Source organism: Aspergillus fumigatus, chromosome 2, assembly GCF_000002655.1.
Source record: "Aspergillus fumigatus Af293 chromosome 2, whole genome shotgun sequence".
In the NCBI taxonomy this organism is placed as follows: Eukaryota; Fungi; Ascomycota; class Eurotiomycetes; order Eurotiales; family Aspergillaceae; genus Aspergillus; species Aspergillus fumigatus.
The window spans coordinates 1,616,179-1,643,829 of NC_007195.1; the positions used below are offsets into that span (position 1 = coordinate 1,616,179).

The following is a 27,651-nucleotide window of genomic DNA, read 5'->3' on the forward strand; positions in this document are numbered from 1 at the left end:
CCAGGAGCTAAATAACGAGTCGTGTAACCGCACGGTTGGATGCGGATGGACGATGACTTGTTGCTTTTTTTGCACACTCGCACACGTTCAGAAGCAGGCTTCCATTCGAATGGAAGCAGTAGAAAATGGAAGTTAAAAGGATCAACGTTGATTTTTTTCTTTTTAGAGGCGGTTAGGGGAGTTGCAGTGTGGCCATGTTCATGGCATTGCTGCTTTCTAATTTCTTGCCAGTGGAGCTCTATTTCATGTGGTGATTTGTTTTCCGACGATCACGTCTCAAGTTTGACCCCGTTCCATAGCCTAAATTTTACTAAAAAGTCGAACCGAAGGGAGAGCAACGGTCCAGACAAATATGGAGGTAATTGCGAAATCTGACTGGCCGAGAAAGTGTAACTTGAATTCTGGCGTTTTATTGACATCTCTGGATCTGGTCCAAGTCATAATTCTTCTTGGTACAAACCGGCTACCATCTTCACAATCAGAACACGAAGGCTTGCATTACACGAGCACTGCCTAGAAGCTCAAGCCATAGAACAGGGCCGAGCTATATAGCTGCTGCTTGGTGTTAAATCAGCTGTTTTTGGGGAAAAACTCGCAAAAGTATGAGCGTGGGGTCGATTCCAGGCGAATAGAATACTTCTCACCATCCAAATCTACCGCGGCTGCTTCCGATTCCCCTCGTTGGAGAAATGCAACCCTTAGTATGGGGCCACAATCGAGTGGTATTTGTTCTCTTCAAAAAGGCGGATAAAATGCTTCGAAATAATAGATCGATGATACCTATTGACGATGAAACTAATATGACGAGACAGAATAAAAGAGGTTTTTTTTTTGTTACGATCAGTCTTGCTTGATGGGTTCTGTATGATATGACAACATCCAACCGAGTTGCAGATGTAGATGATGGCAACTGAAAGGAATGGTTATCATCATAGCAGCCAAGAGAATTTGAGAGAGTTGATCAGCCTTGAGATAGATAGAACTTCCATTTTGAGGTACTCTGTAGACTACTGTATCTGAGTGCTTGCCAAGGTAGCTCAAGGGTGCTTCGTACTTGGGGACTCTTGCTGTTCCTGTTAGTCCGTACCTAGCTCAGAGTCCTCTGGTTTAGACTACTGAGCTATGTCCCTCGTCCTGCTCCTCCTCCACTTCTCCCGCCCGCCCACATTGGCTGGCTCGAACCATCACTCCCGTCCTCTTTCACTCACGGATACTCACTCACTCACTGAACTGCCTTAGCTAGTCTTTCACCGCACACCACCATACTACTCTTCCTCTCTCTCACTCTCAGTCTGCTGGCTGTACTTCTCCCCCATCAACTTTACTGTTCTCCATCTGCAAAATAATTGTTTCCATCTCATTTTCTGTCTTGACCTTCCCCTCCACCTAGTACCTCTCTGTCCCCATTCACCATCATCCATCATTATCTAGATTCTGCCATTCCATTTCGTCTCCTTTTTGACGATCCTCCTCACCGCGATTTCCTCCCTGTCTGTTATACTTTTACGCACCCTCGCTCCTCAGTACCGTTCTTGAGTCTGAGGACCAACTGGAACACTTTCTTAACGCTCTCCTTCTCAAAATATTTCTATATCTACAGTTTGCATTATGGTGGTAGCTACAATTAAGTACGTTGATCGTCCTCGTTTCATCACTTCTGTCTTCGTTATCAACCTCCTCTTCCTTTTCCCCTCCTTTTATTTCGGCCCCCTTGGTCTCTCTGGGTAGTATCGCGAGTGGACAGTCGAATGCTAACGAAGTTCTTTTCACTATCTACAGGTGTGTCGTCGTTGGTGACGGTGCCGTGGGAAAGACATGCCTCCTTATCTCTTACACAACAAACAAGTTCCCCTCAGAATATGTCCCCACCGTCTTCGACAATTATGCGGTTACTGTCATGTAAGTGACATCGAACTCTCAATGCTGCTGTTGACCTTTACATTCTTCGCCCAAGCCCTCCCTATAGTCGAGATCAGCACTGCGGGGGAAGCGATTTCGTCATTTCCAGTGCCCCTATAGAGCTATCATCAACTAACCCGGATTCGCGTGCTATAGGATCGGTGATGAGCCCTATACCTTGGGACTGTTCGATACCGCTGGTCAGGAGGATTATGACCGTCTCCGCCCCCTTTCCTACCCTCAGACCGATGTCTTTCTTGTCTGCTTCTCGGTGACCTCTCCTGCGTCTTTTGAAAACGTCCGCGAGAAGTGGTTCCCCGAGGTGCACCACCACTGCCCTGGTGTGCCCTGTTTGATCGTCGGTACCCAAACGGATCTTCGGGATGACCCTGCCGTTCGTGAGAAACTCGCCCGTCAGAAGATGCAACCCATCCGCAAAGAAGATGGCGACCGTATGGCGAAGGAGCTGGGTGCTGTAAAATACGTCGAGTGCTCCGCTTTGACACAGTACAAGCTTAAGGATGTCTTTGATGAGGTTCGTATCGGCTGCGATGCCAATCAGATAAGCCATATCGGACGCTGACTCGGATTCCCAACCGTAGGCGATTGTTGCGGCCCTGGAGCCCGCCCCGAAGAAGAAGTCCAGATGCGTCTTGCTGTAAATCTTCTATCCAAAACTTCTGTACATCAAGGCGATTCGGGTCGGTCTACTCTGGAAGAAGTCTCTTCGCATTGAGGGTATTGTTCCATTGATGCCAGTCCCAACAGAGATATTATGCGATTCAAATTTTATCGAAGAGTACCACAGGTTTATGGAGTTTCGGAAGCCTGCTTTCCCAGCTACAGGGTCACTGCTTACTCGATCAACGTCTCACTGTAATCTCGCGAGCTCTTCTTTACGCGGTACCGCTTTCGCCAAAACAATGATCCATTCCTACCTTCAGCTTGGCGAATTACACGATACTGTTGATTCCTTGAATCTTCGCCCCTGTGTCGAACATCAATACGCAACGTTATATCCTCTTGCAGCAAGCTCCCCGTTGTCTTTTCTCCTTGCCCACTGCGACGGGTTCATCTCTCTTTCCCTGCTCTATTTGTCCCCTACCTTTCTCAATTTCCGTGCTCGTTATCCTGCTTGATCAAACCATTCATGATCCTCGATTTTCATTACCCCAGGTTCCGATCAACCTCTCATCGTCTCTATCGGCGTTGGAAGTCAGGGCGTCGTTGTTTTGGCTGGTTGATGATTCTAGTCTGTTTCAGATTTCCTCTTTTTCTCTTCTTTTCCTGATTTTGATCTTGCTGCCTGATCTGTCACTTCTTGTCACCAAATATTCCCTCCTACTTCGACTACATGCTTTGACCCTCTTCATGACGCTTTATTATGATTTTCGCAAGACACATGGAACTAGAGCAGTACAGACGACAGATGCAATTAAGCAAATGACATGAGCTGGATGAATTCCTTTGCGCTGCGTTAGCTCTACTTAGCCTCCGCGTTTAGGGATTGGCTTGGTCGGCTTGTACGTGGGGCGTAGATTTTTCCAGTGCCTACGGTGTAAGTTGTGTCGTGTAGGTTTGGGAGCTACTTGAAAGGAAGAGCAAATGAAATAGGGTCGTTAACTTCATTCAAGAATGTCATGTGATCATGGCCGCTCTATGTACTCCCAGGGTCGTGCAGGACTGCTGGATTGGCGACCATCCCCTTAGCCACAAAGTCAAAGGTACGTTCCCTGATCGCTATAATTCGTCCTTCGTCTCTTCCTTGATAATCTTCTCTACAGATACCTGACCGTCAGCCTTGCGTCCGTACCAACCGCCGAGATCCTCGCCCGCGCCGGCCTTGACGATACTGGTGATGATCTCAAAGGCGACCTGTGCCGCTGCCAGAGCGGTGGTCTCGCCCTTGTTATCGTAGCTAGGGGAGACCTCGACGATATCCGCGCCGACAATGTTCAGCTTCTCAATGCCGCGCAGAATGCGGATGAACTCGCGGGTGGTCCAGCCGCCCGGCTCCGGGGTGCCTGTTCCCGGCGCGGTGGAGGGGTCCAGCACATCGATGTCGACGGACAAGTAAACGGGCTGTTCCGGGTCGCGGCCAATGCGTTCGATGATCTTGTCCACGATGCCCATGGGGCCCAGCTCGTCGATATCATCGGCGTGGATGCGCATGAACCCTTGCTCCGGTGTGTTGGGGGCGGTGTAGTCGCTGTCGTCGACGCCTGTGAGCCGGGTGCGCAGCCCGGCGTGGGCGGAAGTCGAGTTGCAAATCAGGCCCTCGCGGCTCGCCTTGTGGAAAAAGCTGCCGTGGTTGAAGTGCGACTGTTCCGATGTCCAGTAGGCCGAGTACCGGATTGGGTTCCAGGTGTCAAGGTGCGCGTCAAAGTGCAGCACCGTGATGGGCTTCTGGTAGATCTGGTACAGGGCGCGCAGGGCTGGCAGCGCAATGCTGTGGTCGCCGCCCAGCGTCACCAGCTTCGCCTTGCCGGCGGAGATGCCCTTGGCGCCGTACTTGGAATCCGCGGGCGTCACGGCCGGCCGGGACCCCAGTTCCAGGAAGGCTTCGTACATCTGGCGCTCGGCCAGACCGTTGTCGAAGGGGGTGATAGGAATGTCGCCACAGTCCTTGACTGTCGCCCAGGAGCTGTACGGGTTGATACCTGCGCGTGTGTTGTAGCTGGTGCCGGCCATCTGGCGGGCGCTGGCAGCGCGAATCGCACGCGGACCGAAGCGGGCGCCTGCGATACTATGATTAGGATGATCCTGCCGTTCGCATGTGAATGGCTAGCAACATACCAGGTCTGTAGCTGACGGCTGTGTCGAAGGGCGCGCCTATCACGGCGATATCATAGCGCTCATCGGGCTCGACTAGGCACTTGACGGGTTTCAAGTGGGCGAAGCTAGCAATGCCAGAGAATGTAAACTAGATACAATAAGCATCGTATGCGTATGTAGGTAGCTATACAAGGTCTATCATACCTCCTGGTCCCATTTCTTCAGGAGTTCTTCTCGCAAACTCTTCGGTACAACCTCGGCATCGTCGTGATGGGCGTGAGCTAGGGCCGTTCCCGCCAAAGCCAGCAGGCTGACTAGAATAGTCTTCATATTGGTATATTAGAGAAGTGCAGAAGACTCCTAGATACAATGACTAGAACGGAAGAGAGATGCGACAAGAGAAACTTGGCTCTTAATATGTCCTCCAATTCTACAGCAAACCGGAGCTCTTTCGGCGATTTCATCGAATCACGAAGAATCATAATGTTTCTGTCCTTCGAATATTTTAATTCACCTGTCAAATATGATATATCGACCTGGCAACAAATCAGAACCAATCCTTTGGCTCTTGGTCCATCCATCGCAGCCCCGCTGTGCTGTTGTCGAGGAACTGGGATCCATGGCATGGACCAGAGAGAAAAGTGGGCGGTATCTTGTGTGACGGATGTCGTTCAGACTTTCCCTTCTGGTCCGTCCCAAACTCCCAGTGACCACTTGCTTAGACGCTGGTCATTATTGGCTGGGTCGGAAATAATTCCATTTTGAACTTCATAGAGGCAGTATCATAGGTTGACCGTTATCTACCTCTTCAACAAGTTCTACAGTCATTTGGTTGTCCCAGTATGCCATGCGTCGTGTTGTTGTAACGGGTTTAGGCGCAGTCACGCCTCTGGGTGTAGGTGAGTGTATACCATCCAAACGTTTGGTTCTGTTCCTTTTCCTACATGCCAGTACATCTTTGTGCCTGCACTAGATCATCTTGACAGCGGTGCTGGTAATTATTCCGTGTCGTTTTTCAGATTCCTTGCTCTTCCTCGGCCTCCATCAACTTGGCGGTTTTCTTTCCCCACTCTTCCGATTGTCCAGAAGGGGAAGGTCTTTTACATGCGACCAAAACCCGGAACTTTGCGCCGGATGGCTTTGCTGATCATGGCACTTTGTTTTTATTTCGATGTATAGGGGTCCGTCGCACCTGGAAACGCCTGCTGGATGGTCATTGCGGTATTGTCAATGTGAAGCACCGCGATGCTCGGTTCGCAGACTTGCCCTGTCAGATTGCCGCTGTGGTACCTGTAGGTCCCCGGCAGGAGGGCGGTTGGACGGCTTCGGAATGGCTAAGCAGAGATGTACGTGATGATTGTTGTCGTCTCTTCCTGACTTTGGGGTATTTGTGCTGAGGGTAATGGACTTGGCTTGGCAGGACGAGCGGAAGATGGCTCGGTTCGCTCAGTATGCCATGGCTGCCTCTGAGGAAGCGCTGGAAGATGCCGGTTGGAAGCCTACGTCGTTCGAGGAGAGGGAAGCTACAGTACGTGACTGTTGATGCTGTACTTAGTCGCAGTGCTGCGGCTGACAATGCGTCTAGGGTATTTGCCTGGGTTCTGGGATTGGGAACTTTGATGAGATCTATGACACAGTCGTGGCATATGACAAGGGGGTGGGTCCTGCCGCTCACGAGTCCGACGCGCCTTATTGTTGACAATGTCTCGTGCAGGGGTACAGAAAAGTATCTCCATTGTTTGTCCCAAAGCTCTTGATCAATTTGGGCGCCGGTCATCTGTCTATGAGGTATGGATTTATGGTGAGTTATCAACCTGGATCAATCACTGAATTAGATGCTGATTTGGGAAGGGCCCCAATCATGCCGTCACGACGGCCTGCACGACCGGAGCGCATTCGATTGGTGATGCAGCTCGTTTTATCACGTGTGGTGATGCGGACGTGATGCTCGCTGGCGGTGCGGAGTCATGCATTCATCCATTGGCCATTGGCGGCTTTGCTCGAGCAAGAAGTCTCGCCACCGATTTCAATGATGCTCCGGAAAAGGCATCGCGACCCTTTGATGCAGACCGGAAAGGGTTTGTGGTTGGTGAAGGAGCGGCCATGCTAGTTCTAGAGGTGGGTGGCCTCTTCGGCGACATTAATTGGTGCTGACTAGAGCCTTTTTTTTTCCTGTCCATTAGGAATTGGAGCATGCAAAGGCCAGAGGAGCTCGCATTTACGCAGAGCTAAAGGGCTACGGCTGCTCCGGCGATGCCCACCATATGACAGCACCTAAGGAGAATGGCGAGGGGGCATGGATGGCGATGAAGAAGGCTTTAAAAAATGCGAGTCTCCCACCGTCTGCTGTTGACTATGTCAATGCGCACGCTACATCAACTGTGGTTGGAGATGCTGCGGAAAATGCCGCAATAAAGTCTCTCCTTCTCGGTCCTGAAGGGAAGCAGAACGCGGCTGAGATCAACGTCAGCAGCACAAAGGGGGCCGTAGGTCATTTACTCGGTGGTGCCGGTGCTCTTGAGTCGCTATTCACTGTTCTTGCTATCAATGAGGTGGGTTCAGGAGCGATAAGTTGTTATGAAGGTGCTTTACTGATTGTTGATCTTTAGAACGTGATGCCACCGACCATCAACTTGGATCGTCTTGCGGAAGGATTTGACTGCAACTACGCCCCCAACCAAGCACAAGAGCGTCAGATTACAGTCGCACTGACAAACAGCTTTGGTTTTGGAGGGACGAATAGCAGTCTGTGTTTCTCGAAGCATGGATTATGAGGCACATTCTGTCTTGAGATCAGAAGGCCACTTACGCCTTTCACATTCCCATTTTGTACAGTAAAAAGCATGTATACAATATCAAACTATTCGAGAATAACGTTGGCCACAACAGTTAATGGCAACTATTCCCCATAGATGAGATGTGTATTGTTCCCCTCTGCTTATCATAAACCGATATCGTCACGTGACTGTACCATGCGGAGACCCGAACTGATCAATTCCGGAACCAGACAGCCAAACCCGCTGCAGCACTTGAACTGCATCAACATAACTATCGCCCACCACCTGCTCATCAAACGGTCGGAATTTCTATCATTGGCTTGATTGGGCTGTTCATTGCACTCGAGTTACGGACCAACCTTCTGCACGCGCTCGATCATGGGTACTAACGGGGATTCTGGTCGAGGTACGACGGCCCCATGTCACGAGATCCTGTCGTCGGGGCGGTGCACGCTAATTGAGTATTCCTATGTACAGCGTCGTCGGTCGCTTCGAACTCGGGCAGCTTGGTTGACGCATCGGGGTACAAGTACTCCGAGAAAGATGCGAAACCTACGAAGATCAAATTGAAGAAGGCGGCCAAGTCCGCCAAGGCGAAGAAGGCGGCTGCGGGTAGGTCTTTGCTGGATACGCTAGGATACAGGTCATCGGGGCGAGATGGAAGGGGCTAATGTCATCACTGGCAATGTAGAAGTACCTGAATCGCCCGGCTCGTCACCTATACTCCCGGAAATCGATGAAAAGACCATGGCCGCCTTCCCGACGGGCAAGCCCCGTGAGGAAGACAATTTGGAGACGGTGATATGCAAGACCTGCAAGAGGCCGGTCCTCAAGCAGAATGCGGTAGAGCATATCCGAGGCTGTATCCGGGCGAAGCAGGAGAAGGCGCGGCGGAAGAAAGAGGCGCGCGATGCGGCAAACCGGGCCAAAGAGAAGGATAAGGATGGGGACGACGACGCCGCAGGCGGCGACAAGGACGGAGATGATTCAATCAAGGCGCAGAAGGGCGCGAAGAAGAGCGCCGTCAAGGGCATGGCCGAGGACGGGACGAAGAAAGGCAAGAAGCGCAAGACCGAGGGCGAGGAGGATAAGGAGCCCAAGAAGAAAAAGAAGAAGGAGGAGCCTAAGCCCAAGGCGCCGAAGCCAAAGGGCCCCGTCGATGTTGAGAAGCAGTGTGGTGTCATTCTGCCGAATGGGGCTCAGTGTGCACGTTCGTTGACGTGCAAGAGTCACTCGATGGGTGCGAAGCGTGCGGTGCCCGGCCGTTCATTGCCCTATGACATGCTGCTCCAGGCATATCAGAAGAAGAACCAGGCCCGTCAACAGAGTGAGTGTCTTCGTTTTTTGTCGTTCTTCACTTTCACTGTAAGTATGGAGGGCTGACCGTTATCCCCTCTGTCGTGCAGAGGCAGCCATTGATGCAAATGCTCCGCTTCAAGATGATTTGGACAACAATGGTCCTGTCGACTCTGATGAGGAGAAAGACGCCGTCATGGCGGCGATTCTTCGCTCGCGCCCACAACCCCTAGTCACTCATCCGTTGATCTCGACCAAGAAGAAATACAAGTACGTGCGAATCAAGGAGATGCTTTCTCATGCCTTGGGCGGAGCTCGTGGCGGTGGACTCTTCTCGACCGGTGACGCCACTCCAACCAACGATGGGAATCCGTTTCAGCCGATGGACGACCTTCCCCTAGCATCCCCTGTCTCCGTGACGGGGTCGGATAACGCACCAGATACCGCGAAGAAGACCCCTGCGCCAGCTCCAAAGAAGCTACCGGTGGCGGTCTCTTCGTGATTTTGTGTTTCTGTGCTTCGTCCCAACAGGTTTGGGCGATGACCGTCTTAATATCTCTTTCTTGTCATGCAGTTGGGCAAGCGTGATGGCGTTTAAAGGATGTTCATGGATGAGGTTATTCCGGTCTGGAGCTGTTCGGTTGTGATGAAAATGATACCCCTGAATATATTGTAGATGGCATGTGGAGTCTTCCTGTCTCAAGTTGAGTTGTAACGACAATCGATTCTGTTCCCTTCTTCCCTTGATGGAACCACTCAAAGGACATATTACCTAGTTACACACGCAATGTTGAGAGCAAATTCAAAGTCTGCAGGTTACTTATTTGACACTATGTGAGGCTATCTGATCCTACTATGTAAGGCGCTCTGTCGGGTAGAACTATTCCAGTTCGTAAATGAACCCTTTCATACTCAAGTCGAGTTCTGCCTCAGGCCGCCACTGGGACCTCCGCAGGGCCGCCGGAATCAAAGAAATGAACTTCATTCCGCCATGGATGCGCCTCACTGTCAATCTGGATGAGATGACCGCAATCTGATTCGACTTCCCATTACTCAACTGCAGCTCTACGATTAAGGATTGCGCACACCTTTCGCTTTATGCGCCTCCGGGCGAGAGCTCACCTGTCGCTCCAGCTACACTCCCCTTCAACTCATCCCTCCGTCCACGCGCTGCCAAAGACACCGTCACCCATCCGTCGAAAATGGGCAACCCGTCCGTTCCCGATCTCGATGCTGTAGGCATCAAAGCCGAACCCGAGCTGGCGGATCAGTTTCGCCGCGAGGTCGCCGCCTTGCTGGGGCGCAATAACCTCAATTTCCCCGGCGCGCAGCCCGTCAGTTTTGCGAAACGACATCTCCTCGAGCTCCAACGGGAAGACTACTACGTGTGCGAGAAAACGGACGGCATCCGATGTCTTATGTATTTTGCACGTGGTGAAGAGGACTCCCCAGTACCGGAAATCCACTACCTCATCGACCGCAAGAATGACTACCGCTATGTGCCGGGCCTGCACTTCCCGCAGCCGGACGACGAGACGTTCCAGTCCTTCCATGTCGACACCCTGATCGACGGGGAGCTGGTCAACGACACGTACGAGGACGGCACGCAGCAGCTCAAGTTCCTCGTGTTCGACTGTTTAGTATTGGACGGGCAGAAGCTCATGCACCGGACGCTGGACAAGCGGCTGGCATATTTCAAGGAGAAGGTGCTCAAGCCGTACAACGCGCTCTACAAAAAATTCCCAGAAGAAAAGAAACACCGCGCGTTTGCTGTCGAGGACAAATCTACGCAGTTCAGCTACGGCATCGAGATGATGTTCCGCGAGATCATCCCCAAGGTCAAGAAAATCCACGGCAACGACGGCCTCATCTTCACCTGTCGCAGCACCCCCTACCGCATCGGCACGGACGAGCACATCCTCAAGTGGAAACCCCCCTCGGAGAATACCATTGACTTCCGCCTGCGGCTCGAGTTTCCAGTCCTCGAACCGGACACGGACGACGAGGCCGACGGCATCACAGAGCCGTACCCCGACTACGACGCCATCCCCATCTGCCACCTATTTGTGATGCTCAACGCCAACGAATACCAGCACTGGGGCGAGATGTACGTCACCGAGTCGGACTGGGAGGCCCTCAAGGCCCTGCAGGTCCCCCTGGACGACTCGATCGTCGAATGCTTCAAGGACGAGCAGGGGAGGTGGCGGTTCCATCGGCTCCGCGACGACAAGGCAGACGCCAACCATATCTCGACCGTTGAGAAAGTGCTGGAAAGTATCGAGGACCGTGTAACGGAGGAGGATCTCATCCGCGCCGCACCGGCCATCAAAGCCGCCTGGAAGAAACGGCAGGCTCAGGCGGCTGCCGAGGAGGAAGACCGCAGACGCCGTGCGAGACAGATGCCACCCAGCGCGAACGGGAATGGGGTGAAGAGGAAATTCGAGGAGTAGATTGACCCTCATTCAAAAAGAAAAAAAAAGAAAGAAACAGAATTAGCCCAAGGCCGGCTGCTTTGTCTTCCGGCCTTTGTACTTACTTTACTCACATCGATGTTGGTTTGCAAGGCGTCTGGCGTTTAGTATCTGCGATACTGCAGAGCATGAAAGAGGAGCAAGGAAGGGCAGGCAGTCGCTGTGGGTTTTGGGGCTCAGCATGTGTATCAACTTTCCCTGTCTTTAGAATTTGCAATGTCGAAAGGGTTTTGGTTCAGCCGTTTCGCAGTTCCCTACGGGTTCGAGTAATACATCGGGGCTGCTCTACTTGGCTCTACGCGTTGTTGGCACTTGTACATATCTCTGCCTTTTTCTAATATACGAGACAAGAAGAAAAAGAAAATACTCTCATATTATGACAAGGGGAAAAGGCATTCATCGCTTCTTGATGCTGACATCAAGGTTTCCGATGAGCCACGCGGTAACGAAGACAGCGAGCATTCCAGCAGTTATGGTGAAGGGCTTGCGCAAGCCGTCCCAGAAGGAGTGATCGTAAGTAACCTGACGTCGTGTCAGCCTGCCAAGAAGTTCCAATGGACGAGCACGGGGCTAGAACTTACCACTATCTGAGAATCGCGAGCCTCATCCGAGAGGTTCTCGACCGTCAGGGTCAACACTGTGCGGCCCAAAGTGTCCATGTAGGTCTTCTGCTTGGAAATGTGAGATTGGATCTGGCTCGAGCTGGGGAGACCATTGCTAGAAGCTCCCTCCAGAACCTGGTACTGGACGTTTCGCGCGCCCTCAGGCAGAATCACTCGGACGACGACCTTTTCGTACTGAGCTCCCTCAGGCACTTTGAATCCCTCGATAAAAGGGACCTTCAGGACGTAGGAGTCGGCGCCGGTCGCTGCCTTGCGCAGATAAGTGGAGAGCTCATCGTTCCAGCCAATGCGAAAGCTGTAATTCCAGCCCCCGAAGATTGGGAATCGAGGACGAAGCTCCAGGGATCCTTCCCGCTTGGGGGGCTGTCCAGGCCGGTAACGGCTCGTAGAGACATTGCCAATGTCATCGACGAAGTACGGATCGACCGAACCAGGCTTGAGGGGATACTTGAGTTCACGGACCGCCGAAGACGGCAACTGCTGGTAGCTGGTCAAAGTCCACTCCACGCGAGAGAATTGTTTCGAGAGCACAGAGGCATTGTTGCGGAGCCAGTACCGCTCTTCCGTCGCCAGGTTCCCGCCCCAGTGAGAGACCTCCAGGTCCCGCTCCAACAAGGATGCGGTAATAACGGGTTTGGTGAATTCGTAGCGCACGGTGATGGGGTAAGTCGTCCCTGCAGCAACCGTGGCCGTATCGTAGGGACCGTAAGTGTAGGTGGTGCCCTGACGCTCGGGATCGGAACCAGACTTCAAGCCGGAAGTGGTTGTGTAGTCAGGCACATTAGTATTGGGGAATTTAATTTTGGTCTTCTGAGTCACCGTTTGATATGCAGACGGCGTATAAGCGGAGAAAGAATAGGTGAGATATTGCTTGTCAGCTTGGCCGATGGCGGCGGGGCGTGGAGTGAGAGAGTTGAGGATGAAGTATGAGATCCCCAATGTGATCTGAGAAGACGGCGCAAGTGGCTCGGGAAAGTGAACGACAAAGTACTGGTAGTCGCTGCGAAAACCAAGAGGTTAGCTTTTGCAATATCCGAATCGCAGGTCTAGAAGCAGAGAATCACGATCAAACGGAACCATTGGCAGTCAATTGCATACATACCTTGGTGATTCGACTTCCAAAGCTTCAACGGCAAATCTGCCCTTCCCTGGGGTCTTCTTGTCCCTCACTTCCAACCCCCCGACCTTGCCAAAGACGTCCGATGGAAACGGTATGTAGTAGTCGCTCTGCGGTTGCTTATCGACATTCTCAACGATGACATTGACGGTTTCTCGAACGTATCCCTTCTCCAAATTGGTATTCCGGACCAGGTTCACATTCTTGAATACCTGCTGGGGCTTAAAGTCTGCGGGTAAAGCGACTCGCGAGCTGGTCGAGGAGTCGGCGCATACTAAGCTGCTTGAGAACAGCAGCCCGCAGAGCGCAGCGACTACGGTAGATGGCCTCATTGTGACGATGGGCGGTCTTTTCGAACAGACCGCGCCGCTGTACACAATCTATCTCACCAGGAGAGATTGAGAGAAGCACAGGACGATATTGGAAGGATTGGGGAGCAATGGAAGGGAGTAAAGAGAAAGGTGCCAAAACCGTCCAGATGCTGAGGTGTCCCCAAACAGTCAGGTAGCTGGTTACGTACGTCCGTAAGGTACCGTACCTTAATTACGGCAGCCAAGGCGGCACAATCACAATCAGCTAGTTTATCGGCAATAGACCGATTGCTAAAGCTACCTTAACTACGGAGTGCTCCGTAATAACTTAACTGCTTGCTAACCTCTCCACTTCTCTTCTTCCAGGCTCTGATCACTGTCACCATCATCATCCCTTTGTTCTATCTGGAAGAGTGAGTCTAGTATTGCTCTGCACTGAGAACTGCCCTTGTCATGCTTTCACAAGCCGCTACCCGACTCTGCTGCAGAGTTCGGGGACCAGCAATAAGAGCTCCTCGGGCAATTCGAAGCTATCACGATGTCGCACAAAGCAAATTCTTGAAAGTATCAGAGGAAATTCGTGATGCGGTGGCCACAGGAAAGCCAGTAGTAGCACTGGAGTCTACAATCTATACCCACGGTATGTCTGGGTCAATACAGATATGAGTAGCAAGCAAGGCTAATATCACTGGTAGGCTTTCCATATCCCGAGAATGTCGCTCTCGCCTCTTTGCTTGAATCTGTTGTTCGGGTCAATGGTGGAATTCCCGCCACAATCGGCATTCTCAATGGGGTTGCTAGGGTTGGCCTCAGTGCTGAGGAGCTCACTGAGCTAGCATCGACCGCGGAGAAAAAGGATGCCTTGAAGGTTTCCCGTAGAGATCTCGGTTATATATGCGGCCTGGTACGATGACTTCGAAGTATGGGAGTCTCATTTACTTGACTGACCTTTTTCAGGGAATGGCTGGGAGACGACTCCATGGAGGAACAACTGTTTCAGGAACAATGGTGCTTGCTCACTTGGCTGGTATTAAGGTGTTCGGGACAGGTGGTCTCGGTTAGTATATCCCTTTGCTATAGTTTGCATAAGCTGACCGGTCAAGGTGGTGTCCACCGTGGAGGGGAGTCGTCCATGGATATCTCTGGTAGGTAGCCAATCTCACCTCCTGCTGTGATTCTAGCTGACCTGAGCGCGATGCAGCCGATTTGACTGAGCTGGGACGGACACCTGTTGCTGTCGTCAGTTCCGGATGCAAGAGCTTCCTGGATATCCCGCGGACACTTGAATTTCTAGAAACCGAGGGAGTCTGTGTCGGGACATTTGCCGATGGCCGTGAAGGCTCAGTGGATTTCCCTGCCTTTTTCTCGCGCGACAGTGGCATCAAGAGCCCCAGAGTAATCCGAGATGAAGCGGAAGCAGCTGCGATCATATGTAAGGAGCCAGGGCTCTCTTCCTCAGTTGGCCTATCGTACTGACACCAAAACAGACGCGCAGTCAAAGCTTCCTGTAAGCTCTGGTATCCATTTTGCCAATCCAGTGCCAGCGGAACAGTCGATCCCCAAAGGCGAAATGGACATAATAATAGAAGAGGCGATCCGTTTGGCCGAAGTCGAGGGTCACCGAGGAAGCGACAACACGCCTTTCGTACTTGCAAAAATAAAGGAACTTAGTGGCGGAAAGAGTGTGATTGCCAACAGGGCGCTGGTCGAGGCCAACGTGAAGCGCGCAACCAAGGTGGCAGTTGAACTCTCCAAACTAGAACAGGCTGATAGGGGGACTGGAGGCCGGTGAGTTTGTCCATTTGATGGGCTATGTGATGATAGATTACTGCGAAACTTGGAATGTCCCTAATGTTGCAGACACATGCCAGTAATCTCCGAGAACGCAAGAGCTGACCAAGCAACTTCAGAAACCGGGGTGGGTCATAAACCCTTAACTAAGAGTAGCATTGAACAGCTGGGTAAGGCTGATGTCCTTGTTGCTGGCTCTCTTGCGATCGACCTGTCCTGCGATTATACCCCATTTGCTAGCGAGAGTGACAAGATCACACCCGTTCCTCAAACATCGAACCCCGCGGTCATCGGGCAGAGCCTGGGCGGAGTAGGCCACAACGTTGCCATTGCGTCACATTATCTTGGAAGCTCTGTTCTGTTCTGCAGTGTAGTCGGGGATGACTTGAGTGGCCGCGCTGCGCTCTCGACTCTCCAGGAAGAAGGACTCCCCACCGCCGGCGTACAGATCCTGCCTGCGTCGTCCGGAGCGCGCACGGCACAATATGTCGCCATCAACGACGCAAAGCGCGACCTCGTAGTGGCTATGGCTGACATGGGCATCATGGAGCTGCCGGAGCACGTGCTTGATTTTGACGGGTTCTGGGATCCCCTGATCCGCCACACCCAGCCGCAGTGGGTGGTTGTGGATGCGAATTGGAGCCCAGCGGTTCTAGCCAGATGGATTGCCGTTGCTAAACAGCACGGTGCGCGGGTGGCCTTTGAGCCGGTCTCGACGGCCAAGTCTCGCCGTCTTTTCTCCAAGACCTCCGAGGCGGATGCAGTAATTCAACCGGCCAAGGCAGTCCCCAACAACGCCATCAGTCTGGCCGCTCCCAACCAGTACGAGCTCTCAGCCATGTACACGACAGCCCGCGAATCAGGGCTCTTCGAGGAGTCCGAAGGCTGGTGGCGCATCATCGACGCCATGGGCATGTCCGCGACTGGCTCGCGAGATCGTCTCGTTGCAATGACCACGGCCGAGCTGGTGGACCAGGGAATCCCACAGCAGAGCATCCAACTAATTCCCTTTATTCCGTGCATCATCACGAAATTGGGCGCTCAGGGGGTTCTGGTGACCCAACTGCTCCGTCCGGGAGATGCTCGTCTCACATCTCCTGATTCGGCGCCTTACATCCTCTCGCGCGCCTCGCCTACAGATGAGCTAATCGGGGGGGTGTATATGCGTCTTTTCCCGTCAGCCGGGGTCCTGGCGGATCGGGAGATTGTGAGCGTCAACGGTGCGGGGGACACGTTACTGGGCGCGGTTGTTGCGGGGCTTGCAAAATGGTCAGGGAAATCGGTCGAGGAGGTCATTCCTCTGGCGCAGGAGGCTAGTCTGAGGACGTTGAAGAGTCCAGGTGGTGTGAGCAGGGATCTTGTTACTCTGCGATCATTGATGGCTGCCTTATAACAGTTATGCACAGATACTCGATGTAGAATGATCCATACAATCGGTACTACAGCACTACTCTCTACCCATTCAGGACCCTCTCTACCGCTTCGGCGCCAACCACTGGCAACATTTCCACATCCTGCCTCCCCTCCCTCGTCTTGCCCGTCGCGCGGAAACTCCCTGGCACGAGCGCCGGATCCAACAACCCAATCTGCACCAGCACACTCGCCTGATCCCAGTAGATATTCTGCCGGGAGAGCTTGCCCGCGCGGAAACTGGCCGTCATCACAAGCACAATCTTCACGTCGCGGTCCGTGGGCGGTACCCGCGGCAGCAACCAGGGTATCTCCTCGGTATGCCGAAACACCAGCAGGATCTCGTCGACGATGCGGTCCGGCCCGACGGTGCGCGAGAGCAAGCGGATGTGCAGTGATGGGGGGCCGGTAGGGAAGAACGTTTCCGCGTAGAAGGCTGAAATCGACTGCTCATCGCTTCCTGCCAACAGTCAGCAAAGGAAAAACACATGTAGATCTGTATATCAAGAAGGTGAAGTGGGATGACGTGAACATACCCCCAGCCATAGTCGGAACGCAATTCACCAACGGCGTCTCATCAATCTGCCTATCTAGACTGCTCGGATCACCACTCCCGATCATCATCTTCATGAACCTGGCGGCGTATCCGTCCGGGTCGGAGTGACGGCCCGCATTGAAGAGCAGAGTCCGCCAGTATTCCTCCCAGATCGTCTCGACATCAGGCGTCTTCCAGCTCCCGCCGGGCCAGCCGAACCCGCGCTTGAGACAATCCATCGCGCGGCTCCAGGCGAGGCGCGAGCTGAGCCAGTCGTAGGTCGAGCTCGGGTGCTCTGCGAAGCCGGGTTCGGACTCGGGGTAGAAGAAGAGGTGGCATCTATGCCGCGTTCTGCTGGGGTGGGCGCTGTAGTCGTCCCAGAAGGAGGGGTTTTGGTGACCTGCTAGGTGGATCTGGATGGGGAGCAGGGAAAGCGAGGCGTAGCAGGAGGAGGTGGATGTTGAGGTGGTGGAGGGGGGGAGCAGACATGCCGGGGGATTGGTCTCCTTCTCGCAGGTTTCGTCAAGTGGTTCGCGCGGGTAATAGGTGACTAGAGCGCACATTCTGGGGAGAGGATTCGTAGCTGTTGTGGACTGGTGGTGTGATACGAGGAGCAGGAAGGCCGGCCGGTGGAATGCTTTTTCTCATTAACAATGGGCTTCTAGCCTGGGCAACACAGGGTCTGCATACCGACGACGGCGTATCTCTCCCCGGGCTCGAGATCATCCTCCCTCTCGTGCAGCAGGTTCACCAGATCCTTGCGATCTCTTTCGACATCTGCGTGTCCGCCTGGGAACGGCAAATACTCCACCTCAAACCCTTCGCCTTGGAAACGCGCGATGATGCTTGGGTCGAAATCATGCGTGTCAGATGTTACAAAGAGACGTCGCGGGATTACGTCCCGTTCATCCTGGCGCCAGTCGGTGCTGGGGGAATGGGGCGACTGGAGACGTGTCGCGCCGGAGCTGCTGCTGCGACGCCGTCGGGAGAGATGCTGGCGCAGTCTATCCATTGCAACGGATTCCTTTTGGGTCTCGGTACTAATTACAGACCGGATTTGCCTCTCTTTGGGAAATCTCAATGCTGATAATTATAGTATTTTTGACCTTTGTAGATTAGCAGTGTACTCGCTGAACGACTCGACATCCTCACTGGCAAATACTGCTGGCATTTATATAATAGTCTTGCCATCTCTTTAACTACAAATCAATGCATTTGAAACCCACACGGATATGCCGAATGACATAAGACTCTTGGGCTGTCAGAACCGCCATTACTGGTAACTGGTTTGCTTGCATTCCACCTGCCCAGCATACAGTAGGGTATACATTCCTCGGCGCCAACACCGCTCTGACGTCGACGATTATTGGCACCGCTGCACGGTCCAGTCAATGTATTTCAAACGGCCTGTAGACTCCATTTGCATCGAGACAATGGTGGATCCATTGAACCACACAATTTAACAAGGGGGTTTCCGTGCGCATCCGCTGTAGCTCGTAGCTGTGCCATCAGCCATACCCTTAAGCCTATAGGGCTGATACTGGTTTGATTATGCACGTGAACATGAGTCTCATGACTCTTCGCCAGGCAACAGTTTATCTATGTACAATCAATCGTCTAGAACTCTAGCTACACATCTATCAGAAAGATCAGAAGGTTACCAACCACCTCCGCTGCTCCCTCACCACATCCGAACACTCCTTCTCATCCCCGTCAATATAACATGCATAAGCCGGCCGCTGCAGACTCTTCCGCGCAACCTCGCAGTCCACCCGGATATCCTCGATCAACGCCTCCAGCGACACATAATCGTACTCCGGGCGAATATACCCCAGAATCAGCAGCTTCAGCTGCGTCCCGTAGAAGTCGGGCAATTTGTGGAATTTCACCTCCCCCGCCCCGTCTGCCGTTGGTGACGGGGAGGACAGCGGCGGCATGATGTGGATTTCCTGGAATCGTCCTTAGCATACTCTTCACCTAGCAACACATACTACATAAAGGCTTGGTCAGCGAGGGAGACGGACGATAGACTTTGTCTTATTCTTGTAGAACGGGTTATACCCGATGCTCAGCACAGCGGGCAGAACCGCCGCTTCTGCTCCCCCTGTCGACGAGGTCGAGGTCGAGCCCTGACCCTCCTGATACTGGAACTTGGCTGGATCAAGCGCAACAACTCCATAGTACACCCCCACCTGGAGATCGGGATACTCTTCCAGTCCCTCAGCGGGGATATTGGCCGTCGGGATGCCCAGCTATCACCGTCAGTTACCATGTCACTTTGCACGTCCATATGCCTAGGTAAGATGTATGTGGGAAGACTGATAACTACCTCTTTGCTTCCCCGTCCAAACCCCTTGATCACGGGTCCGGATAGACGCACTGGATATGGTGGTTCGGGACCGCTGTCTGGCCCCGCGACGGGATCCCGAGGTCCGTCCGGTCGCATGGCGAGGTTTGGTGGTCCTGACGGTGTTGTGGTGGTTAGTCGGCTGGGTCGGGTTGCTTTGTTCACTTTCTGTTGCGTCTCTCCTGGGGATCGTCTTGCTGAGAAGCGGAGTCACGACGGGTTAGAACTCTTGTGTATGACTGATGGAAACTGGTCGAAAAACATGGCGGAAGATGCTCGTATTGCTCCAAGGACCCGGCGAACAACGTGGGGGAACATTTGTGACGGTGGCAGGCAAATGTGATTGGCTCTACTGGTATTTTACAGTTATATAATTACCTACTTGAGTGCTGATGGACAAGACCTTATGATTGGGCTTCCATATATACAAGTACTCATCAGAATGGCAATGAAAGCATCCAATGCCATGGAATTGCTTGAGATCTCCTTCTTTACCGATGGAAGATGACACGGGAAGTGAAGACCTCAAATATCCTATTCACTAAAGTCATTGGTTTGTTCAACCCCCCCATATGCCAGAGAGAATCACTGGCCAGACACCACACTCTAACTAGACAGGCGGAGACAAGAGAAGATAAACATATACTTGAATGCGACATTCAAACCATCCACATCATCCGGCAGGAGAGAAGTCTCCAGTTGCGGCTCCGGAGAGGCAGAACAATTATATTCACGCTGGCCCAGTAACACATTACAACAAGTACAACCCTTATAAGACAACCTGGCAAGAAGCAACAATCGTACACCGCAAAGAAAGTTATGTACCAATGCAAAAGCCCTATTCAGGGGTAGAATAATGAAAATCGACATAAACAGTCGGCCGGGGGGGAAACTTTTGTCCATCCGAGGGTATGAGATTAAAAAAAAAAAAAAAAAAAAAAAAAAAAAAAAAAAAAAAGGCACAAAATGATCAATAACACATCCAAAGCATTCCAAGGACATCCGGGTGCGAACCACCAACAAGTGTGTGATTCCGTCATATGCACGGTAAGAACTGTAGTCGATATCAGCATATGTCGACTCGTCCAAATACACTGGCCACTCACATTCATCACAATAAGCATTGGAATGTCAAATACGTCTCTTTTCACTGTCCAGCAGTAGGCGCATTCGACCTTGCCATCCTTGAACCCTAACTGATTCATCCCCGCCTCGCCAGCAATCCCGCCTTTGCGCAGGTGATTATTCCACCTCTGATTGTCATCGGACTGTGCAAGCTCCATATCCTCCTTGGTCTTGTACTTGAGCAACTTGCAGGTGGTCATGACGCTGCCGCGGGAGTCGCCAAAGGCCAGTCGGGCAAAGTCTTCGTAGAATTCTACCACGCTGTCGTCGTCTAACAACTCAGCAAGGAACACAGGCTGCGGGCGTCCAGGAGTCGCAGTTTCCAGCGTAGAACTTCGCGGCGTAAAGCTGCCGCGGGATGTGTTGCCAGACCCGGGGGCCGATGAGCCTCCGGTGTTGACATTGAGGTTCGGCTCCTTGCCCAGCAAGACATCCTTCTTCCAGCCGGTGAGGATGCTAAACTCCTTGCCGACCGCGGCAATCTCGCCGGTACGTCTGCAGACGATGGTTGGCGTCCCACACGCGTTGATAAAGTCCTCGTACTCCCAGAGTGTCCGCTGGAAGCACTTCTCCATGAAGATCAAATCATCCCGGTTGAGTGTCTTGGTCGTGGCAATGAACGACGGCCGGATCGACGCTAATGCTTTCGCAATCTGCAAGGTCTTTTGTGGGGAAAAGCGCCGTTGGATGAAGGCTGTCAGATTGTGGAAGCGGTTCGTATAGGCATACGGCTCTTTCACGCTCTCATACACAGTCGACGGGTTTCGCTGACGTCGCTTCACTCCAAACTGCAGGCTCTGGTGCTTCAGGCTGGGCGTCGTGATCGCCGGCCGTTGTCCATTGGCAGTTAAGCCGGTCGACTTGTTCACGGCCGCGTTGCTCAGCGAACTTTCATCATGCCCGCTGTTGATATGAGGGCTGGTTGTTGCACTCGGGCTGGAGAAACTGGCTGGTCCACTCTCGATGGCAAACGCATGTGGCGCATCAGACTTGGCCATGTGCATCATGCCGCCCTGGGGATAGACGCCGCTAACGTTCAGATGCCCTTGATTCGGAGCCTGGCTATTCGGCCATTCGTTCAGGAGCGGATCGTTGCCGAACAGGAAAGGTTGCTGGTTTCCAGGGCTCTCCCCAAAGCCAGGGGCCCCAGTGAGGGGTGTCGTGGAGTACTGTGTGGAGCCACTCCGGCCGATCGATCCTCGCTGCGTGGCGGAATCGGTGGGGGAGTCACCAGCACCGGTCGCCATGTGGCCAAGCATCCCAAACTCCAACGCACCGTAGCGATTCTCAAAGTTCATGCTAGAAAGGTCAAAGTTGAAGAGAGCAGGGTCGCTTGGGTCAAAGAATGGTCCCGCGAAGGGATTCTGACTCTGGGTGGCGCCTGATACGGTCGTGCTGGGAGGCTGTTGGTTCACCGAGGATGACAAGCTGTTACTTCGAGCCGTCGGAGTGGTCTTCATGTTGAAGGTTGGGGAAACGGGGGATTGCGAAGGGAAAGAATTCTGTGTCAGAGGGGTATCTTGGTAGACATTGTAAGAATTCGATTGAGGTGTGGGATAGTAATTGGACCCCGAATTCTGCTGAGTGGTTGTATTGACCGTAGTGGTGCCATTTCGAGACAAGGGCATATTATTTCGCATCGCGTTGTTGTAGAAATTCCCCCCAACTCCAGGCATCAACGCTCCATCCGGCGCATCGTGCAGGTATTTAGCCTTCTTCCGCACCCCATCATGGCATGCATCCTGAAGACCCCGTTTGATACAGCGCTGACACGGTCTCTCGTCACCTAAGAGGTAGTTTCTCGATCAGTTTGTTTGTTCCCAATGCATGACGCAGTGTTGATGCGCGCGCGATAAGGATCAGTATCTCAGAAATGAAACAGGTCACACAAGCGTACCGCAAGTCAAATGCGCCCGTTGACAAGCGAAGCAAGCCCTCCTTGCCTTCTTCCTTCGTGGTCTTGACGGATCCTTTGCGTTGGCCGATTTTGGGGCATTCTCGGTAGCGCCGTTGGTCTTGTGCTTCGCTTGCTCCGTGCGATCGCCCGCGTCCGGGGTATCCTGATCGACTCCACCATGATCGCCAGCCAGAGCTGGGGCGCTCCCGTTAACCTCCGTCTTCATGTCGACATTCGTGTGTGTGTTTAGAGAGTTATTGGTAGGGGGTGATTGTCGTGTGCACGTTTCACTGCGGCGAGCGAAGGACGTCACGTCAAAAAGTCGTCAGCTATCGCTTGTCACCTTCGGTTCTTCTTTCTCCGTCACCAGGCGAGCGAGAATCTTCGAGGAAGAGGTGCACTGCGAAGGAACACTCGTCAGGTTATCCAGGTTGAAGGCTGAAACTTTTACGCTCGGCGTTTTACCCCGCTATGTACCACATGGAACCGCTGTCGTCTGGAGTTGTAGGGATGTGGATGCGGCGAGCGGCAAACCGAATAACGGAGCACAGGAAGATCTTGGATACTTGCTAGTGTGGACCGAGGCGCAAACCAGACACGGACCGCGGTCTGAACGGCGCAGCAATGGGATCTGAAGGGGTAAGAATAAATTCGATCACGCGGACGTGATAAAGTGATGATGAGAATATTAAAACGGATGACTGTGCAGCTGAACTAGGAGTGAATTGGAACGGATGGAGTGGTACAGTAAAGGTTTTCCGGGGCTGCGGGGAAAGTTGACTTTGCACTTGGGCGGTTCGAGTTTGAGTTCACTTTGAGATGCTGCGGGTAGAATCCATGGAGGAGATGTAGAATTGAGGCGAGAGCAAAAACTCGTGATAAACGGACTGTAAGACTATAGAGGAGGAGTGGAGAGGAGAGTGATCAGATGCGAAAAGAGGGAAAAGTAAAAATTGAGAACGCGGGGGGAACAGAAGCACAGAAAATGAACAGGGGAGAGGAATTAGGGAAAATTGAAATAAAAGGGAAAAGAGTCAAATTTCGAGGAATAAGGTAATAATATGTAACTCAAATACGGAGTACCAATAGCGGTGATTGTAAGATACTCTGTAATAGAAATAGAAACCCGGTGGCTTATGTGACAAGCAGGTGAAGTCAACCAACGCGAGTCGAGTCAAGGGAGTCTGTCTGTCTGTCGCGTGTCCAGACTCGCAAGCAAGACAGTAGTATAACTGAGGGATTTTGATACGAGTGTGACAAGTGATGCGCCAGTAGTATCATAAGAATCATAAGCAGGTAGAAATCATGCAGATAGCTTCAAATGTACCTTTACACGCCCACTCGAAGCTATTCTTATTTCCTGCCTGGGAAATAAAGGATCACCTCAGGCAGAGGTTTCAGCCTTACACGTTGGAGTCGATTGTGATTTCAGATGACTGTCACATTCTTCCGTCTACCAGTCTCTGGTAATATTGCGAGTCCTGCGGATTCATCACATCAAGCTATGAGGTTCAGAGAGACAGACAGAGGCAATTGCCGCATATATGGTATGTGATAGGACTTGGACATTGATCTCACATGCATCACGCATATCAACAACGTCCAGATGAAGCTTGCTTGTGATAATACCTAAGAATCGACTATCATCCTGGTTGAAGCCTCAGGCACCACCACGACCACCACCTTGTCTTATCCCACGTGCTGATGATACATTAAAACTCGAGATTCATAATGATAAGTACTTGATAGACATGTTATCTATCCTTCTTCTCCCTGCATAACAACGAGATAAATTACACCAACTACATCATGCACCATCAGCTAACACCAACCTCAACAACCAGAACGACAAAGCGAACAATACACCAATCCATTCATTTCTATGAGTCATTTTACGCACAGCAAAGCCCTCGAAACTCTCCAAAATTACACCAGGGTAATTCCGGAATGCCACCAAGTTCCCCGTGATCGCCCGACCCTCAACAGCCTGCCCAGTTTCGGGAAATGCCTCGGTAAAGTGGCTTTCCTGCATGGCCCTGTTGGATGGGTTTCCTTCGTCCTGCATCATACGGCAGTTATTGCTCTGGATTATGGTGGCTTAATCGAGGCTATAATTCTGTGAAAGACTGTTGTTGCAGGACAGAGTCTCGATAGTTACTGCCTGCGCCGTGGAGTAAGGTAATGCGCGGTAAAGAGACCAACGTCTTTTAGGTTTGGTCGGGCTTGGCGGGATTCGAGTGCTTGGGAATGAACAAGGGTTCGTCTGCCAGGCATTAATTATGGATTACACAGCTGGTCTCGCTAGATATGGCCGATAACTTGTCATGCTGGTCGCATAGATACCTGTGACCCTGTCCATACGTTTGTTCCAGAGTCAGATTTCTCTTCATCCTGTTGATTCTATGCATTAGGTATAGTCTATGTAGAATGCATATCTATGGATGCATGCGTCGATGTTTAAATGTACAACCCTTGCCGGGTAAAGCTTTTACCATGAAAGCAGCAAGCAATAGCTCGGTCGCAGTATGTCGAGGCGCCATGACAATGCACGCTTGATAGGCGGCGACAGACAAAAGTCGGTCGCCTATCGCGTAGCAAATCGACTCTTCTTTCTGATACGACTGCCATATCGGAAGAATATGTACCTGTATTGTAGACTTTAGTCAGCAAAAGATTTCCAAACGTGAAGTACAGTAGCGTTTCACAGCTTAGCAAATTCGGAAGAAATACGGCAAAATTGACGCTATTGGCGCTACCACGGCTGACAGCTGCAAGCTGAAGCAAGGAGGTTGGGGCATGGATCAAACAGTAGAAACCTCCAAAGTCTCTGGTCTCAAAGTACGGGGGAGATAAAAGAATACTCACGGAAATGGTGACATGGCAAGTGTCAAAAACGCCAGCAGCGATGTCGCCCAATGATAACCCAGATTATTGTACACTGCATCTCAAGCATCAGCAGTGACCAGGGTCCAGGGATATAATGAAGCACAGTCATCGCAGTTCGTAACAACAGGTCAGCTGAGTATGAGGCTACCACCATTGACGTAGACCATGCTCCTGACCTGTTGCTCCAGCTCCACTTCGCGGACGACCGCAGATGCATAGACAGGAAGAGAATGCTTACTTTGGTTACCAAACAATGGAAAGACACCCCCAAAGGTCGAACGAGCAAAACTGTTCGCTGCCAGAGCGCTCGCTGCGTATGTTGGGTAGGCATCAACCAGAAACGTGAATACACCCGAGTATACGAGGATCGTCCTGTTCGTGCAACAGATCGAATTAGCAGACCGTCTATACTCAGCTTATTGGCGCTGCTGCGGTTGCAATCATATCCGAGGGTCAGCCATATTGCAAACTTACCCGGCTCCGAAGAACGCACTCCCAATCAGTGGTACAATCCAGTGCACATGACGATAGATGGTCCAGGCAAATATGAAGAGTCCTATGGTGACGAGCGGACCTCCGAGGATTGCTGCATAAGGAGACAAAAATTAGCAAGGTCTATTCTGGTTCGATATGCCGATAACCAAAACACCAGGACTATACACACCTGGGGGTAGCCGCCACTCGGGCTGGAAATCATCTGGTTTCCCAACAGCTTTTTCGTGCTTCTTTTCCAGACGAACGTAAACTCGACGCCAGAAAGGATCAGATAGGATGGCAAATACCATACCAACAAAGAGGCCGAGGAACGACAGACCTCTTTGCCAGAGCTCGAAGCCGTATACGTTGCCGAAGACGAGCTGAAAAGCACCAAAGAAAAGATAGAGAATACCCAGAAGGATGGCAGAGAATATACAGAGGTTCAAACACATCGGCTCCAACGCCAATAGAAGCCACGGCCGGTAGGTGGATCGCAGGACAGTCCGTGCTACCGAGCGGTGCATTCGTTCGATTGGAGCCTTCCATCTGTCGTCTCCCGTTTCTTTGCGCAGCTTTTGCGCCTTGCGCCGGAGGAGTCTGGACAAGTCGAGTTAGATGAGCAAACGCCTTTAGAAACGATACAGAAGCCTGAAAGCACTCACACTGGGTGGTAGGTCTCCGGAACAAACAGGATGATCGAGACGAGAAGGACACCGGACCAGATGAGGAGCACATAAAACGTCCAGCGCCTGAAAATATGACGTGCTTGTTAATGTAATGCGTTTCAACAAACCGATAGACGACCTTACCAAGTCGTAAACTGGTTAATGAACCCGCCAACCCTGGGTAAACTTCCTGTCAGTCCCTGCTGCACAAGAGCGAGCTTCGATCCGGTCAACGTCCGAGCCGAGGAAATTCGAGGAGAACATACAGCGGGCCCACTTCTGGACCGATGAAAGGAGAAGCCGTGTATAGCATCATAGGGGCACTGAGTTCGTGGCGGTCAAACAAATCGCCCACTGTACCTCCCGCAACGCTGAGAAAAGCACTGCCAGCAAGGCCGTTGAAGAAACGGCTTACGATCATAGTCTGGATGTTCTGCGCCACGGCACACGGGATCAACCATATCAAAAAGAAGGTAAACGACACGATGTAAATCCACTTTCGACCATAAAACTGTGGCAGATCAGCAGTGGAACCCAACCCCAGACAGAGTCAGCAAACCTCTGACAATGGCGCCAAAAATAACGGTCCAATTCCTACAAACCAGCCTCCTAGTCAATTCCCGCAAACCAGGCAGTGATGCTCTAAGCAGACTTACCCAAGCCCCAGATGAAGAAGGAAAGGCCGAGAGTAGCCACAATTCGAGAACAATCAAGATCATTCATCAGCTGCTCATAGGTGGCAGTATACATCGACGACGTGCAAGTACTCAAAGCGTTCTGTCAGTAATGTCTGTAGGCCTATGTCGCAGACTCGAGACTCACACACAGAGAGAACCCGACGAGCAAATGATGACAATAAGCCATCGCCGGAGCTTGTTCATATTCCGGGGGTTCTTAGGGTCATTGTCATCCCATCCGACAACAAACTCATCACCGTCGGCTGCTTCACCCGGTTGGTTAGATCTATCTTCTGCTTCTTCGTCGACAGTATGGCAGCTGTATCCATCATTCAGAGACCAGCTGCGCTCGATGGTCGAAGACGTAGTGCGCTGCAGCTTCTGCGATCGCTCATTGTTTGTTGCGACGGACGCATTGATGGGTGCAAAAGTCCTATCCGATTCTTCACCCTGTTGTGTTTCTTTTCCTCGAACATCTTCCGTGCTCTTCTCACTTGACGAATCCTCATCGACAGGCGACTCAGGCTTTTCTGTTGTGGTAACAGAGTCGGTCTGCTGAGTTGTCGACATCC

At 52.0% G+C, this 27,651-nt stretch overlaps 11 protein-coding genes across 11 annotated transcripts; 5 read left to right on the forward strand and 6 right to left on the reverse strand.

Moving 5' to 3' along the window:
• The first annotated feature begins 660 nt into the window (after positions 1-660).
• Positions 661-3,515, forward strand: cdc42 (Rho family GTPase CDC42). The gene is made up of 4 exons (XM_744610.2): positions 661-1,628; positions 1,780-1,899; positions 2,056-2,434; positions 2,502-3,515. The coding sequence occupies exons 1-4, from the start codon at positions 1,609-1,611 to the stop codon at positions 2,559-2,561; spliced, it is 579 nt and encodes a 192-aa protein (XP_749703.1). The 5' UTR covers positions 661-1,608; the 3' UTR covers positions 2,562-3,515.
• A 24-nt stretch (positions 3,516-3,539) lies between these two features.
• AFUA_2G05750 (agmatinase) lies at positions 3,540-5,379 on the reverse strand. Its single transcript, XM_744611.2, has 3 exons — positions 4,879-5,379; positions 4,696-4,822; positions 3,540-4,637 (listed from the first exon to the last, which is right to left on the reverse strand). Exons 1-3 carry the CDS (start codon positions 5,002-5,004, stop codon positions 3,640-3,642), a joined length of 1,251 nt encoding a protein of 416 aa, XP_749704.1. The 5' UTR covers positions 5,005-5,379; the 3' UTR covers positions 3,540-3,639.
• A 429-nt stretch (positions 5,380-5,808) lies between these two features.
• Positions 5,809-7,448, forward strand: AFUA_2G05760 (putative beta-ketoacyl synthase (Cem1); the record flags this gene model as incomplete). The annotated part of the gene is made up of 8 exons (XM_744612.2): positions 5,809-5,833; positions 5,854-6,020; positions 6,095-6,202; positions 6,260-6,331; positions 6,389-6,475; positions 6,526-6,792; positions 6,858-7,226; positions 7,284-7,448. The coding sequence occupies 8 exons, from the start codon at positions 5,809-5,811 to the stop codon at positions 7,446-7,448; spliced, it is 1,260 nt and encodes a 419-aa protein (XP_749705.2).
• A 381-nt stretch (positions 7,449-7,829) lies between these two features.
• On the forward strand, positions 7,830-9,249 carry AFUA_2G05770 (deubiquitination module subunit SGF73; the record flags this gene model as incomplete). The annotated part of the gene is made up of 4 exons (XM_744613.2): positions 7,830-7,857; positions 7,929-8,063; positions 8,095-8,778; positions 8,858-9,249. The coding sequence occupies 4 exons, from the start codon at positions 7,830-7,832 to the stop codon at positions 9,247-9,249; spliced, it is 1,239 nt and encodes a 412-aa protein (XP_749706.2).
• A 700-nt stretch (positions 9,250-9,949) lies between these two features.
• Positions 9,950-11,197, forward strand: AFUA_2G05780 (mRNA guanylyltransferase; the record flags this gene model as incomplete). Its single annotated transcript, XM_744614.1, has 1 exon — positions 9,950-11,197. One exon carries the CDS (start codon positions 9,950-9,952, stop codon positions 11,195-11,197), a length of 1,248 nt encoding a protein of 415 aa, XP_749707.1.
• A 417-nt stretch (positions 11,198-11,614) lies between these two features.
• AFUA_2G05790 (dolichyl-diphosphooligosaccharide--protein glycotransferase subunit OST1) lies at positions 11,615-13,516 on the reverse strand (the record flags this gene model as incomplete). Its single annotated transcript, XM_744615.2, has 3 exons — positions 12,944-13,516; positions 11,800-12,841; positions 11,615-11,740 (listed from the first exon to the last, which is right to left on the reverse strand). Exons 1-3 carry the CDS (start codon positions 13,288-13,290, stop codon positions 11,615-11,617), a joined length of 1,515 nt encoding a protein of 504 aa, XP_749708.1. The 5' UTR covers positions 13,291-13,516.
• Positions 13,517-13,521: 5 nt separating this feature from the next.
• On the forward strand, positions 13,522-16,453 carry AFUA_2G05800 (pseudouridine-5'-phosphate glycosidase/carbohydrate kinase family protein; the record flags this gene model as incomplete). The annotated part of the gene is made up of 7 exons (XM_077804094.1): positions 13,522-13,909; positions 13,965-14,173; positions 14,227-14,326; positions 14,373-14,414; positions 14,471-14,701; positions 14,757-15,057; positions 15,130-16,453. Exons 1-7 carry the CDS (start codon positions 13,723-13,725, stop codon positions 16,451-16,453), a joined length of 2,394 nt encoding a protein of 797 aa, XP_077660258.1. The 5' UTR covers positions 13,522-13,722.
• A 61-nt stretch (positions 16,454-16,514) lies between these two features.
• Positions 16,515-18,017, reverse strand: AFUA_2G05810 (dienelactone hydrolase; the record flags this gene model as incomplete). The annotated part of the gene is made up of 3 exons (XM_744617.1): positions 16,515-16,930; positions 17,007-17,642; positions 17,696-18,017. The coding sequence occupies 3 exons, from the start codon at positions 18,015-18,017 to the stop codon at positions 16,515-16,517; spliced, it is 1,374 nt and encodes a 457-aa protein (XP_749710.1).
• A 637-nt stretch (positions 18,018-18,654) lies between these two features.
• On the reverse strand, positions 18,655-19,451 carry fmn1 (riboflavin kinase; the record flags this gene model as incomplete). The annotated part of the gene is made up of 3 exons (XM_744618.1): positions 18,655-18,954; positions 19,030-19,257; positions 19,335-19,451. The coding sequence occupies 3 exons, from the start codon at positions 19,449-19,451 to the stop codon at positions 18,655-18,657; spliced, it is 645 nt and encodes a 214-aa protein (XP_749711.1).
• Positions 19,452-20,269: 818 nt separating this feature from the next.
• acuK (Zn(II)2Cys6 transcription factor domain-containing protein) lies at positions 20,270-22,600 on the reverse strand (the record flags this gene model as incomplete). Its single annotated transcript, XM_744619.1, has 2 exons — positions 20,270-22,263; positions 22,375-22,600. 2 exons carry the CDS (start codon positions 22,598-22,600, stop codon positions 20,270-20,272), a joined length of 2,220 nt encoding a protein of 739 aa, XP_749712.1.
• A 2,788-nt stretch (positions 22,601-25,388) lies between these two features.
• On the reverse strand, positions 25,389-27,649 carry AFUA_2G05840 (MFS transporter; the record flags this gene model as incomplete). Its single annotated transcript, XM_744620.1, has 7 exons — positions 25,389-25,632; positions 25,735-25,846; positions 25,925-26,334; positions 26,400-26,486; positions 26,547-26,579; positions 26,669-26,913; positions 27,227-27,649. The coding sequence occupies 7 exons, from the start codon at positions 27,647-27,649 to the stop codon at positions 25,389-25,391; spliced, it is 1,554 nt and encodes a 517-aa protein (XP_749713.1).
• Between the last annotated feature and the right edge of the window lie 2 nt (positions 27,650-27,651).

What these genes read in the sequence shown, in the direction of transcription:
- cdc42 (XM_744610.2), top strand. Translation starts at nt 1,609, where the DNA reads ATGGTGGTAGCTACAATTAA. An exon ending in AATTATGCGGTTACTGTCAT is followed by an intron (nt 1,900 to 2,055) that starts GTAAGTGACATC and finishes CGCGTGCTATAG; the next exon opens with GATCGGTGATGAGCCCTATA. An exon ending in TTAAGGATGTCTTTGATGAG is followed by an intron (nt 2,435 to 2,501) that starts GTTCGTATCGGC and finishes TCCCAACCGTAG; the next exon opens with GCGATTGTTGCGGCCCTGGA.
- AFUA_2G05750 (XM_744611.2), bottom strand. Translation starts at nt 5,004, where the DNA reads ATGAAGACTATTCTAGTCAGCCTGCTGGCTTTGGCGGGAACGGCCCTA. An exon ending in TGAAGAAATGGGACCAGGAG is followed by an intron (nt 4,823 to 4,878) that starts GTATGATAGACC and finishes TATTGTATCTAG; the next exon opens with TTTACATTCTCTGGCATTGC. An exon ending in AGCCGTCAGCTACAGACCTG is followed by an intron (nt 4,638 to 4,695) that starts GTATGTTGCTAG and finishes ATAGTATCGCAG; the next exon opens with GCGCCCGCTTCGGTCCGCGT.